The 14569-nt window shown below is 39.4% G+C and overlaps 1 protein-coding gene across 6 annotated transcripts in view; it reads right to left on the bottom strand.

Annotated features, from left to right (window-relative positions):
• Positions 1–14569, bottom strand: part of SUSD1 (sushi domain containing 1) — a 55255-nt gene that overhangs the window by 24621 nt on the left and 16065 nt on the right. For 3 of the 6 annotated variants that reach the window (XR_011323279.1, XR_011323280.1, XM_069776595.1), the window contains exons 8-11: positions 5253–5398; positions 3522–3711; positions 2426–2520; positions 1126–1312 (exon numbers count right to left, since the gene is read on the bottom strand). Coding sequence is in view for 4 of the 6 variants with exons in the window: in XM_069776595.1 (XP_069632696.1) it covers positions 1126–1312; positions 2426–2520; positions 3522–3711; positions 5253–5398 (618 nt within the window). In the remaining 2 variants the exon portion in view is untranslated. The remainder of the gene's footprint in view (positions 1–1125; positions 1313–2425; positions 2521–3521; positions 3712–5252; positions 5399–14569) is intronic. The other 3 variants (XM_069776598.1, XM_069776597.1, XM_069776596.1) reach the window with 1 other exon arrangement.

A 14569-nucleotide genomic window follows, 5' to 3' on the forward strand; every position in this document is an offset into this window, starting at 1 on the left:
TACTCTGAGTATAGTCAACCAAATTCTGAGACAGCTTGTTAGTTTTTACAAAGCGACATGTACTCATGAACTCATGGATGCTACTTTTGACGGACAGCTAGGAAACGTCTGAAAATGAATTATCAAATCATTACTGTAATTTCATTAAAACAAAAAAATCCAGGTCATTGTTTATCCTACTCAGTAGCTTTAAGAAACAGATATTTGGCCTTTCGTGAAGCTTAAAAACCTTAGATTTACTATTAAAAATACTATACTACTATCAATTTCAAATCCACCACAAATCCCGTTCTTCCTAAGCAGTCAGAAGAGAATTGGTTCCATCTAGCGGCTGAACAAAGTTACAGACGCTCAAACAGCTTTCATGTCTCTTACCTATTCTAATTTGTGGCCACAACGGGAAGAATGATAGCAGCACCAAACACTGCACTTCACAGTGTAACAGTAATAACCTAACACAGAAAGTCTGACAGGATATGGATGGTGCAAAACTGTTCTAAATGAAAAATGAGCTGAAAAATGAGCTAAAGAATGACAGATGTTTTTCACCACAGCATTTTAGTGCCATGCAAGTATCTTGCTAAATAGTGAAGCGGAGACTCTCCCTACCTTATTTGCTCAAATGTCTTTTATGTTCTGTACTCTACCAATTAAAGATGAAGGTATCTGCCTGAGGTACTTGCAGGACTCTGTGCTTTGGATCCTTGCAGACTTCAGTGATACCTGTTGTCACAAACACCCATACAAAGTGCAGTTGTGCTATTATCTCCACTTCACAGTGGAGAGGACTTGTACTGAAAAACTGACTTTGCCTCTAATAGGGCAGGGAACTTAACCAAGCTCACCCAGATACCAATATTGTGTCTAAACCACCAAACTATCTTTTCCTGCTGTGCCAAAATGACACTTCAAAACACCACAGACTCATTTCTCTCCCCCGTTTGCTGCTGGACTGTCAACCCTATGAAATCTGTGAAAACAAACAACAATGAACAATTTTGAGCATGGAAAGAGTACTTTGACAACCCACCATACAACATTTGAGATCAACAAAGCTGTTTCACTTGAGCCTCTTGCACCCAAGAGGTGCTTTTGTAAATACACAAAATAAACGGCAGGACCTACCTGTGATTTGTGTTGTCATGGTAACGAGCAGTGAAAAATTCAAAGCTACCATGGAAATATTAATAGAGTAATTGGTGCCTGGCTGCAAATCAAAACAAACTTCTGGAGCCTGCTTGTGTGTGGTAAGGTTGAAGGTCATTTCATGAAAGAACTCCTTCTGATACCAACGATGGCCTTGCACGTGAAACTGTAACCAAACAATCACGGCATGGAAATTGCAATGTTTTAATATATCACTTGCATTCAGTCATGTCATGCTCTAAATTAGAAGAAATAGCAGAAAAACACATCACTGCATACAGAGCACCAAAAATGTTGGCACTGACAGTTATTCAAATTCAAATGCTTCCAAAATTTGACAGAAATTGCAGTCCCTCTTGATCAGCTCTGACATTGTCCTAGTTCTTTCACTTCTCTTCCTCCTAGTCATTTCACTTCTCCTCCTCCTAGTCTATCATCTCTTTTAGTAGTACTGTAATTTCCCCAAGTCTTGATTTCCTACTAACATACAGGCTTCCAGTAATAGTGCATTTCCACTGTAGTATACCCTCATGGTGCAAAATGATGACATATAAAAGTAAGCTCACATGAACACCTCTTGTTTGACCCCGAGGATCAAGTCAAAATCAAGTCATTTTCATGTATGTCAAAATGCCAATTACCCTCCAGGATCTGCCTACAGACAGCTATGTTTCCAGGCAAATTTAAAGACCCATGGGGGTTTTTTTTGTTTCAGTTGGATTTTTTGTGTGTTTGTTTTGTCGTTGATGTCCCAAATGGTCATGAAGTCATTAACTTAAGGCCTCTCCTGATCATTTCGCTATTAATGAAAACTAAAATGCTTGCTGCATTTTAATCACATGCTAATTTTTCTTTAAATAGATCCTATGCCTTTAGATAATCTTTGAGCACCTCTTAGCACACAGAGATTTGAGACAACAGCAGGTGGTCAAGAGTGCTGGCAGAGACAGTTCAAGCAGAAATGCCCTGCTGGGGCAAGGGAAGATTGAAGCTGTATCACAAAGCAGAGTAGACTGAGTTCATGGAGTTGGAACACAGTTGTCTGAAGCCTGAACATGACGAAGTTGAAAGTACAGATAGGGAAGGCAAAACAGACAGGAGGCTACAAAAGAGCATGGTGGTTTCTTTCTTTTTTGAGCTTATTCCCTGGGTTTTTATGAGAGAAGTTATTACAATGAGGAACACCGCTAGCAGTGAGTGTTTGAAAAATTACAGTTTTTTTCACATAGATGATTGATATAAATTGTTTTCTAGATTCAAAATACAGGTTGTCACTTACTGAGTATCTGTCTTTCACACCGGTTCCCCTGAAATTTCTCCGCCATTTCAAGCAGGTATCATTAAAAATTAATACATTATTGAAAGCTTCCTTTACTGTAGAGACAATAAAAAAAGGGAACAACTTATTACAAAAACTTTACCTTCAACTTAATTGAATATCAGTAGCTGAAAATAAAAAAGGGGGTTTTATTTTAATTCTCCTCTGAGAAGGAGGTAGAATCTAATTTCTTTTTGAATGAACACATACAGTAACTAAAGCATGAACATTTTCCAGAGAAAATGGCTTTCAGAAAAATCCAAGCACGCTACTCAGGAAATCAAGATAGGATTTATTTGTCCAGACTTAAGGTTATAATGACAGAAAGATCCAGGGGTTCAGACCTTCTGATGGAAATAAAGTTATCATAGAACAATTTGTCACAGTTGATGCCCTTTAGGAAAAAGCATGTGAGAAAAAGCATTTTTGTGGATTCAAAAGCAATTATTTCTCAAGGTCTGTCTCATCAGAATTTGTATGTCAGAAGGCAAGCTTACAGTTTCCATGACCATAATACTACAGAAGCCTGCTGGTGGAACATGCCTTCTCTACAATTACTGAAAAACTGCCAGCACACTGCTCATCACTGCTAAACATAGGAACATTATCTATAATGCTCACATCACTTAGATTAGTATCACACAGCCCAGCACAGGGAATTCTCCCACAGGCAGAGAATCAGTTTTCAAGGCAAGGAATGGAAACCAGTAAGCACTGTACCATGTACTGAAACTCCGGCATGTAGCCAAGAATGCCACTGCACCAATCCTGCCTCAGCCAGAAGAAAAATCCTGAAGAAACAAGTTTGCCAAATCTTTCTGAAGGGCACTTACTGCCACTCTTGTGTTTGCTCATAGATTCAATGGCCACAGTGAGCAGAAAGAAAAATGTCTTGCAGGAAAAGAGGATGCTGATGGTGGCTACGTGTGTGTAGTCACCGTAAAGAATGATACAGCCTAGGAGACTGCCTGTTAGTCTGTCTGCTAGACTCAAAACTGTCAACTCTGCAGCACAGTAAGTTCTACTACAAGCACGGAGAATACAAAACATAACCTACCCTTTGTTTGAACTGCTACTGTCACTGAGACAGTGATGTTTGTGGAAGAGATGGTAGTAATATTCACCACGTAGTTACTGCCAGAGTTGAGATCTAAACACACCTTTGGATTATCTTCACTTGTAGTGATGTTAAATATTGCATCTTCTGAGAACGTCTTCTCATCCCATCTTTGGCCCAGTATGTGAAACTATTGAAGGATTAACAAAAAAAATGGTGCAATTGGTTGTGGCTCTCCCAAAATTCAGAATACTAGTTCAATTAAGCCTTGAGAACCTAGGATTACATCTGCTTTGGAATATCAGCTCAATCAAAAAAATAGGCTTGCAACTAAATGTTTTGGTGCAACAAGATGGTTTAATATATTAGATCTTTAATTTCTTCTGGCTGCTAAAAAAAGTATTTTTCATATATTTCTATAACAAATAGAAGGAATCTGTAACATGGACCCTACAAACACCTCCAACACAAATAGTAAGATGTAAGTAAATATTCTTTCTTGTTTACAGCACACAGATGGGAACTACATATGCTTGCTACTTTCTTTTTTCTAGTTTTTCCCCCTTGCCCTGCAGAAGCAGTAGTAAGACTGAATGCCAAACAGTAAAAGACAAGCTTCCCTAAGATCGTCCCAGTGCAGTGAAAAAGAAACTTGTTGTTTGTACAAGATGAAGGGACAGACAAAATTTATCTAGTTAAGCTCAAGGCAGTCCAGACTGTGTTCTGAACTTTACTGCGTGCACCCTGTGCCTACATAGTCCTCAATTTTGACTATTCTGAAGTGTGTTGCAGATAGCTGAATTCAGGCAAAAACATGTGCACAGAGCACATTACACCAGAGATCCACAGCTTGCCAGTTACCACTGGGTACACGAAAAGTACTCATTTTAAACTGTTAGGGTAGTTGGGAACTTGTTTTTTCCATCTCGGCAGTGCTCATCAAAAGCACTCAAACTAAAAATACATTGGTTTATAACACAGGAGGAGAAAGACAGGTTGTCTTCCTAAATTATCACCCAACCTTGAAACGTATTTTCCACATTAACCTTCCCACCCTGGAGATCCTAAATAATCCCCTTTTTTTCCCTATTTGTACATGCTCAGAAGAACAACCTTTCTTGGGATGTTGTCATTCGCAAAACATGGGAATTCTTATAATGTTGTTTTGGCTTTCAATAACGCTGACTGAACTATTTGTTTCTGAGAATTTACATCTTAACTTTTATTCTTAGGTTTATAGATGGGGGAAAAAAAAAATTAGTTACCAAGGTTGCTTTCAATTTCCATGAAAGACAGTTCTAAAATGTTCAAATAGAAAATGATTTAATCTCTTGAGCAAGGCACAGTATTTCAATATACCTTGCATTTCTAAAACAAGTTACATCCAGGATCTGCAAGTGATACACTGTTCACTTGACACGTTTGCATCACATAGGGACAGAGCCCAAGTTTTGCAATGTTTTCTATGTCAAGGTGACCTTGAGCTCTGCAATGGAATTTCACTAGAACATAAATTTGTGCTGAAATGCTTCTTATAGTTTCAAGCAGATGTTTAGGTGATTTACTGGAATGGGAACCCCAACAACTTTTGAGTGTTTCACCTTACTTGAGGACAGGGATTTGTTTCTTTCCTAACCCAGCCTACCTTTAGGTTTCTAGGCAGTTCACTGGGAAAGAGTCAAATTACCATACAAACAAAACACAGAAGGCAAACCTCCACTGCTGACTCACCAGAAATAACCAGGACAAGCTACTCCCAATCTCAAATGCTGCCCCACTTACTGTGTACGTTTCCCTCATTCCCAGTCTTCCAGTTTTCCTTTGCCACTTCACACACGTTTCATTGAATATGGACAGATTACTGAATAATTCCTCCTCTGTGAGCAAAAACATGGACACAGAATGAAAATAATTATTATTTCTCATGCAAATCTTAATCTCTTTGGAGCGATTTTTTATTTTTTCCTTTTTTTTTTTTTTCAAACGGGAAAAATACAACAAGGTAGGCAGAAGGAAGTTAGTAGTTTCCCTTAACTGTGTTGGCTCCTAAAATTAAAATACAAGCTAACTGAAGAAGCATGTTCTAAGCCAATGACTGTGCACAGCCAGCATTATGTAAACTACCGTGACTAATGAAAACAAAATACTTTGCTAGGCCTGCATTTTAATGTAGAACAATTTCAATTCTAATGACTTTACAGATCTTGAAGAGGACATTAAAACTACATTACAGCTTCCTGACAGCAAACGAACAAGCTCATTAACTCCATCAAACTGCTGATATGTCCCTATATATAAAAACATACAAATACAACAGCATTGTTTCTTACACAAGGATCTTCAGTATACACTGTACTAAAGAATAGAATCTTTTATACTGGGTGACCAATCCAGGCAAAACAGCCAATAAGAAAAGACATTTTGCTCTGCTTTGGATGCTCCTCCAGGTCATAATACATTAAATTTGTACCATGCATAGGTATTCCTGTATTCCTGGTCAAAGTCTTTCATTAAAGTGTGCTTATGACAATATTACACCACCAAAAATGAAGAGCAATAAACAGTGCCCCAGTTCCACTTCTTTTGACATCATTCTACACTCTCCTTGATCTTGGGTGCCAGCATCTGGATCTTGTGACATGCAACGGTCTGTCTTCTAAACAATGAGCCACTCACAAATCACCTTGAAGAATTTGTAGACCATTGGATCTCATTGATTAGAAGTCTCACTAAACTGCAAATAAAAAAGTCAAGGAGATTTAAAAGAGCTGTCTGTAAGAAAAAGAGGCTACCAATAAGCCAACAAACTTAGGAAAAAATGTTCTTCTGAATACAACAGCCTGCATGAAAGCATTTTAGGAAAGCTTCTGTGTTAGATTGGAAAAGAGCTTTTTCATAGCTGAATGTTTTGATTATTTGTTTGGGTTGCTTTTTAAAAGGTGTCAACATTTTTTCTTTGTTTTATAGAAAATAAAATTAAGTAACACAGCCACAGTAAAACACTTTCCAGAACAAACCCTAGACTAAAAGAATGAAGCCCACGGAACTAAGCATGTAGGGAGTACAGTTGTAGCAACCAGCGATACATCCCTCAACATACCTGTGTTAATTTACACACTTTTAAAAGTTGGCTTATGCCTCAGAGAAAAAGCACAGCCAGGAAGATCAACTCATCCGTTCTTTTTTTAGGCAGTTCTCTCACTGCTATCATCAGACACAGAGCAGTTGCCTTCACATGACAAGATAATCAAGATCCTCCCAGAGCTAAGAACAAAGCTCCTTCTGGTCACAACTCAGATTGACAGTGAACGTATTTTCTCTTCTTCTTTCCTTCATCAGCCTTCAAATAGTCATTCCTTTGTCCTACTACCATATTTTCTTATTACATTCACTACATGACCAAGGTCATACAAATCCAAGCTCATATAGATAATTAAGCTGAAAAGCCCTTAGTAACTGTTGAAAAAATGAAGGGGATTTATAGGACAGCCTTGGTAGATATTTCAGAAATATTCACACAATAGTTGGTGTAATGCCCTGCTGTAAAAGCAAGCATAGCTCAGAGCACTCCTCGTCCGTATGTAAACTTCATTACCATTTCACAGGGGCCCCCTTGTAGCACACTGACATGAAGCTGTTGCTGAAATAAATGAATACATCGATAGTCTCTAAAATTCCTATATGTAGGCAATTATTTAGAACTAAAGTGTAACTGTTTATGTATTTTGCAGCACTTTATTTTTCCTTTTCTTTTTTTGATTATTAAAACAGTCATAGAACTGTTTTGTAATGGTATCTCCCTCTCCACATATTAAACACAGATGCCTCTCACTAGACCAGTTTATCTCCCAACTAATCTTAATTCTCCCATTCCAAACTGTCGTTAAACATGAAAATGCTATTGAAAGCTTCTTCTACACAACAGAACGAGATTAATCTGCATGTCCTCTAAAACAAATTTCTTTACAATTGGCTGTGTGATTAATTGTATTTAAGTGCTGCTTATCATTATGTTTCACAGTAATGTCTAGAAACTCCTCAGTATTAAGACTTCGGTACCAACACAGAGCAAAAGAGTATCTTCAGCTGTTGTATTCTTTAAATCAGGTACATTTTTATTAAAAGACCAGACGGCAAATATGACTCATTATATGAGCATGGCCAAAGGGAAAATGTTTGCATATCCATGAGATCTGAATTAAAATGTGTTAACAAGAAAAAAAAAGAAAAAAAAGTAATGGCTGAGATTGCTCAGCAAGAAAATCAGGCACTTGATTCGTAAGTTTATAAATCCACAGTAAAAAAATAAAGCAAAATAAAGCAGCAAACAACAAAAAAGTGATTATGCCAGGTATTCAGGCAAGGAAAGAAATCTTACACAGTGGCCTCCTTGGAAGGAAGAAGGCAGAACTATTAGCAATTTTTTCTGTAACTAGATCAATTTTTCTGTCATGCTTTCCAAACTTTCAGAAGGACAAGGCCACCATGCAATTACCATACATCCACAGAATACTTGGCGGACTTTTTCTCAAAAGTTTCCACTCTAAATGGGTAGGAGTGAAAGAAGACGAAAAGCTGTAACATGCACGGAGTGAACACCACAACAAAGTCCTAGGCTTTCTGAGGAGACTGCTTTTCCTCCCTTACTTACTGATCACATGATCTTTGTTTGGATAACCAAATGTACAGTAAGTGCTTGGTTTAACCCTAATCCGAGTAGCCTAAACACAGTATCCAGTATCAGCACAAAGGTATCTCTGAAAAAACTATTCTCACACCTAGAGAGAAACAGGATCCCTGACAGATTAGTTCTCCTGTGAAATCTAACAGTGCCAGTGACTTCCAGACCTTGGGAACTCCCAACATGAAACACACTATACGTGCCTCAGTGTGATGTCTTAGCAGACAGTGACATCCAGGTCTCCAACATCTGATTTTGATCAACAGCTTTCACTCAGACTCACAAATGAGATGGGAGAAGTGAAGACCCTCAACCTCCACATCCTTAAGCACTAGAAATTTCAACTTGTGATTAACCAAGAAGGCCACTGGACGCCACTGCTGCTCCACTGACCTCCAGGTTACCCTTCCCATCTCCTTCCCGTCCCAAGGTAAAGGGTCCTAAAAACAACATGCATATGCCTGGAGACCCAAACAGCAGGGTGGAAAAAGATCCTGGAGGAGTCAAATACTGAAAGGTAAATCTGGGAAAGGGTAGAGATATGCAGATAGCACCTGGCTGTCAGCAGCCAGGAAAGACAGGTGCTGGTAAACAGAACACAAATGGGAGAATGCAAAAAGTGAGCAACAAAGTTATTCAACAGTGCCAGTGAGCAATGGAGGGGGAGAAATCATGCAAAGAAAGCCAAAGAAACTAATTCTAAGAAGGAAAACAAGGAGTGAAGGTCACAGTCTTCTTTACGTCACTTAACTCTGCTAGGAAAGAGGGCCTCTCTCTGTGCTTGAGTGTGTGCGAAAATCTTTACAGTAATTACAGCCAGTGCACAGCAGTGTGCCCAGGTGGCCAAGAAGGCCAATGGCATCCTGGCCTGTATCAGAAATAGTGTGGCCAGCAGGAGCAGGGAGGTGATCGTCCCCCTGTACTCGGCACTGGTGAGGCTGCACCTCGAGTACTGTGTTCAGTTTTGGGCTCCTCACTACAGGAAAGACATTGAGGTGCTGGAACTTGTCCAGAGAAGGGCAACGAAGTTGGTGAAGGGTCTAGAGAACAAGTCTTATGAGGAGCGGCTGAGGGAACTGGGGTTGTTTAGCCTGGAGAAAAGGAGGCTGAGAGGAGACCTTATCGCTCTCTACAACTACCTGAAAGGGGGTTGTAGTGAGGTGGGTGCTGGTCTCTTCTGTCAGGTGGCTGAAGATAGAACAAGAGGAAATGGCCTCAAGTTGAGGCAAAGGAGATTTAGGTTAGATATTAGGAAAAAAATTTTCACTAAGAGGGTTGTCAAACATTGGAATGGGCTGCCCAGGGAAGTGGTTGAGTCACCATCCCCGGAGGTATTCAAAAAGCGAGTGGATGGGCTACTTCAGGACATGGTTTAGTGGGCATGGTTGATGGTTGGACTCGATGATCTTGAAGGTGTTTTCCAACCTAAATGATTCTATGATTCTATAAGTGCTTGTACTGTCATCCTCTTCTGCCTTAACCATGTGCTGGGACGAGCAACCTTAATCCTTCACTTATCAGCCTCTGCAAGTTCAGGTCCCAGTACTCAGTGTTATTATTTGCTGATTTGAAAAAAAACCAAACCTAACACACAGACAACTTGTATGTCTAAACAGTTACTAAAACCACGCGACTTCTACATACACAATTGACTAGTTCTCCGTTGAAAGAGCACTTGACTACCACTGACCTCAGCTCGAGATATATCTTATCAGTGAAGTATTTTTGAACTTCCATGAAAAAACAGTATTTACCAGAAAGCAGATAGAACCGGCTCCAATCTAACATTTCATCTTCTGCAAGTAGCTACAGGAGCATCCACACGTGCAAATTCACTTAGAGTTCTTCCCACCATTCCCCACACATACATGCAATTTAGGGGAAAGAAAAAAAATCCAAACATTAGCTTTTTTTGTATGTTTCGCCTGTTCACTTCTGTGAAAAGTGTGAATGATGCTGCAAATGCCATCTGCTGCTAACATGCACCACACATATGTTCAGACACAGAAATTAAACAGCAAACAACATTTCAAAGAGAACTTCTGCTCAACCTGTTTCAAGGCACCTGTTCCACAGTGTACAGGCAAACTCCTCTTGCACAGTAGCTTTCACAAGTATATATGGAATTTATTTTACAAAGATGTATTATAACTTTTAGGGTAGCATGGTAAGTTTTTATGAGTTTTTCACATTTTGAGTAACATACTTGCTTCCAGTTTAACTAGAATTGCAAAATTTCAGCAGGTTTTCACCTTCAGCCCCAAACTTTCCACAGAGGGAATTCACAAAGAAACAGCAAAGCTGTAGGCATGGTCATGCAGGAAGGAGCAGGCAGATAGCTAATGATTTACTACTTCCTTTGGTCTAAAAATGTTACCGGGAGACAATCAGGAGCAGAGTAATTCATGTATTGAACCAGACTGACAAGAACACAAGAGACACAATAGTGAGCATACTTACAAAAGAAAAATGTATCAATCAAGGGTGTCAGACTAGACAGGATTAGATGGGCTGGGATTAGAAATGCACATGATCTACTCCCCAGCTGAAAGAGGTTCCTGGGACTGGAGCCTGGTATTTGCCATCACGAACTGGGTAATCACTAATTCAGTTTCAAACAAACAAAGAAAAGCCTAAACAACCCTCCAAAAAGTGACACTTTTAATTGTCACTGGGTTGCATCGCTTTGATCTAAGAAGTAGCACCTCCCATAACACAGACTCCACCTGTGTTTCTCCAGATAATTAAAGAAATTACCAGATTACCAGATGTCTGAATTTAACGTATCAAATTAGGCCTTTAGAAGAACTCAGGCCAATCAGATCCTTTTCACTGATGACTGTAATTATCCTATTTGTTTGATGGGGTTCTTATTCCTACAGAACCATAGGTTTTAAATCAATGCCCACAGATGTGAGTGACACCTTTTCTATCAAGCTCATAACTGTTGACATGAATTATTTACACATGGCTGGGAATACCAATTAGGAGAGTGACAGTTAACCCATTCATTGTTGTGTGGAAATCGCTCATGCTGCCACGACAGAAACATTCCATCTGCCTTTCTGTATCATCTCTTATTGTACAGGTGGAGATGTAAAAACTGAGATCCCAGAGAATTCTAGCTAGAGGGGAAATCAGTCATTGGTAGTAGGGATAAAGCATAGGAGAAGAAGGGAAAGTGAAAGCAAAGGGATTAAAAAGAGTGTAACCAGACCCTCTCAGTTGCATGGAAATTATCTTTGCTATAGTTCTACAGTTAAATGATGCCTGCAGGATGATCCTGCTCTGTTTATTCCAGACTGGATTCAGATTTTGCTTTTGATTTGTTTCAGGGTTTTTCTGCATTATTGAAGTATTCTTTTCCTCTTCTGCAGCGTTTTAAAGTGCAGTGCAGACAGTCTGCTATGCCTTCTTTGGACTGATTCGCCAAACTGCTCTTCCCTGTAAACCTTCAAATCTCTGAAGCATATATTTAGCAAGTATCCTCCATCCTCTTCAGTGGTTAGGATTTTCAGTGTTGGCGTACAACACCCATTTTCTGGGAAATGACTCAAAACCAACTAACACGTTATTGTCTTGATGCTTTGAAAGTACTCCTCACTACCATAATACCCAAGTTCCACATGATTATCTTAAAATCTCCAGAGGTCAAGACGTGCCGCTAAACTCCATTTGTGGATGGGAAGTCACAACACAGAAAAAATGAAGCATTCTGAAACAGAAAATTAACCTTTAGTGAAAGATGGATGGTCCACATTGCATTTAGTAAGAGGTAACATGAAAAAGAGCATGCACACAAAAGGTTATGACACAGAAGCTCCAAGCTCAGGATCAGATGAAATGTGCACTGGTGTAAAGGCTGATTTTTTCCCTATTTGAGTTCCAGGTTCACAACACATTTGGACTGGATCATCTTTTCCTCTATACACCATACACACAAAGCCTACAATCCGCTGACAGCCATTGCTGCCTAACACTACTTTGGAAGGCTCTCACAACTGACCGGTAAGATTGCTGTGCTGTCAGACTCAGCATTAAAGGGAAACAGAGGCCAATTTTCCCTTTTGGCTACAACAGCTATTTCCCACTGCCTGGGTTTTGGAATGCTTTACCAATAATGCACATTACCTTTCCATGCAGGTCAGATTCACTCCCTCCTCTAGCCTTTTTACATATCCACGGACTTTTCCCACCCATGTGCAGCAGCTGCTTCTTTTGCAAGGACAGTATTTCACTTAATACATCAAAAAACACTTTAATAAATGCATTTCTGATAATGTAGTGAATAGTGGTACTGGAGACTTATTTAAATACTGAGGAGTTATTCTTTAATGCAGACTTGTATTTTCTTTTCCTTGGATAAAAAATAAGGAAATTGGACAAACTGTTTGTCTGTCTTAAGACACCATATTGTTGCTACCCACACCAACAGATGCTAAACACACTGAATGCTAACAATCTCCAAAGAAAGCAGACATGGAGAAGTTTTCTAGAGAAGGAATTTTCCAGGACTGGAATAACGAGCAGCAGCCAACCCAGCCTACATGCTTATAGCTGGGGCTAGAGACAATTGTTACAGAAAGGATAGATCAGATACTGTGAAAAAGCTCTCCGTGACAAGGATATGTCTAGGACTTGGGACTGAGAAATTGGAAAAGCTTGATGAATGGTACAAGGCAGGACTCTGCAAACAGGATGAAGAGAACTGCAGTAAGTAAAGGGACTATCTCCCTCCAAAATATCCCTAACAATTGTCCAATCAACATAGAAAACTGCATCACACACTGCCCCTTTCGTGCATGAACTGAACCCTTCATAACTGTGAAGAACATCTGAAAAAGTACCAAAAAAATTTTTAGAGATGCACATGGTATTAAGAGCAAGGCAACCCCATAAGCACTCTATTCACCATAATTCATCTTAACTTTCCCTGGATGCCCAAGAAATAAGTACTCAAAAGTTAACCTCTGTGTGTGTGTATGTGTGTACATGCATGCACATACACAATCTACACATATTCTACGGGGAAAAGATTTTAATTCAGCGTATATGTTAGCCCTTCCTGACCTTTTACTATTAAACATTTGTATCCAAGCTCAGCGAAAGACAAAACCAACTCAATTACAGATTTTCATTTCAGACACCCCCCAGTTCCTTTCCCTGCCCTTCATGGACTTGTTGAAGGCACATGACACACACTGCATGCTGTGCGATTTGCAAGCGCAGATTTAGGAACAAGCATCTCGGACAGATAGCCAAGGCACAAATCACCTTTTTTCTGGCCTTCTTATGGCCAGAATAAATGAAAAACCCGCCTTACTTGTGTGATCCACTCAAAAAGAAAAACATGAGTGGGCAGGCTTCATTTTATAATTTTCACTTTAATAAAAAAATGCAACTATAATTCTTATGAATTCTTAAGATCACATACATCTGAAAGGCATCATTACTGAAACAGAAATTTCATTTCCTTTGAAAGTCATTTGTTACCTCTAATAAGTGTGAAAAATGTAGAAGTTAAGAAGCTGAAAACCTTTGTACTAATTTCCTTTTCTTTTTTTTCTCTCCCCAAAGGAGCCTGGACTAGTTAGGCCATTTTTTAAAGGTTTTTTTTCCATTCTACTTGACCATAACTCTAACTTTTTTGGCCCTCTGTTCCAACAGCTAGAGATGGCATCTGCATTTCTGCCTCTGGCAAAGCTTTTGCTGAATCCATGGTAATCCCATGAGTGTAGTCTGCAGGTTCAGGCCCTTCAAAGCTTCAGAGTGCCAAGACAGAACTCTCAGCATTGCAAAGACTGACATACCTGATCAACTTAGCCACTCTACACAATGCTGGCTTCAAAACCAATTCAGAAAGTACAGCTATACAAATTGCCTAAATGAATTATGACTTCAAACAACAGCAGTTCCATTTTTATTAGGGCACTATAAGAAGTGAGAGAACTGCTTTTCTGCATGCTCATTTTATTTGATGTCACGTTTTATATTCGCAGTGAATGCTCAAGACATCAAGAGAGGCAAGAGAGGCATCAAGTGGCAACTCTTTGTGTAAAGGCTTGGTCCATGAAGTGGTAGCAGCCAAAGACACACTTCCGATCCTTTGAAAAACATGTGGATGTTACAGAGCTAGAGGAACATTACCATCTGCAAAAGACAGCATTGCAACTTAAGAACAAGAGACAGACAGTCGTAGAGCTATCTTGTTATACCTCTTTCTAAGGACACAGAAGAACACTAAGGAGCACAACAGCCACAGTCCAAAACATCTGCTATTTTTTGGCTATTATTAAAATGTCAGTACATTTGGTCTCCAAGCCCACAGTATGACACCATCTTCGTTACAGATCTCCCTCCTCAGGAC

This window comes from Haliaeetus albicilla, chromosome Z (assembly GCF_947461875.1).
Source record: "Haliaeetus albicilla chromosome Z, bHalAlb1.1, whole genome shotgun sequence".
NCBI lineage: Eukaryota > Metazoa > Chordata > Aves > Accipitriformes > Accipitridae > Haliaeetus > Haliaeetus albicilla.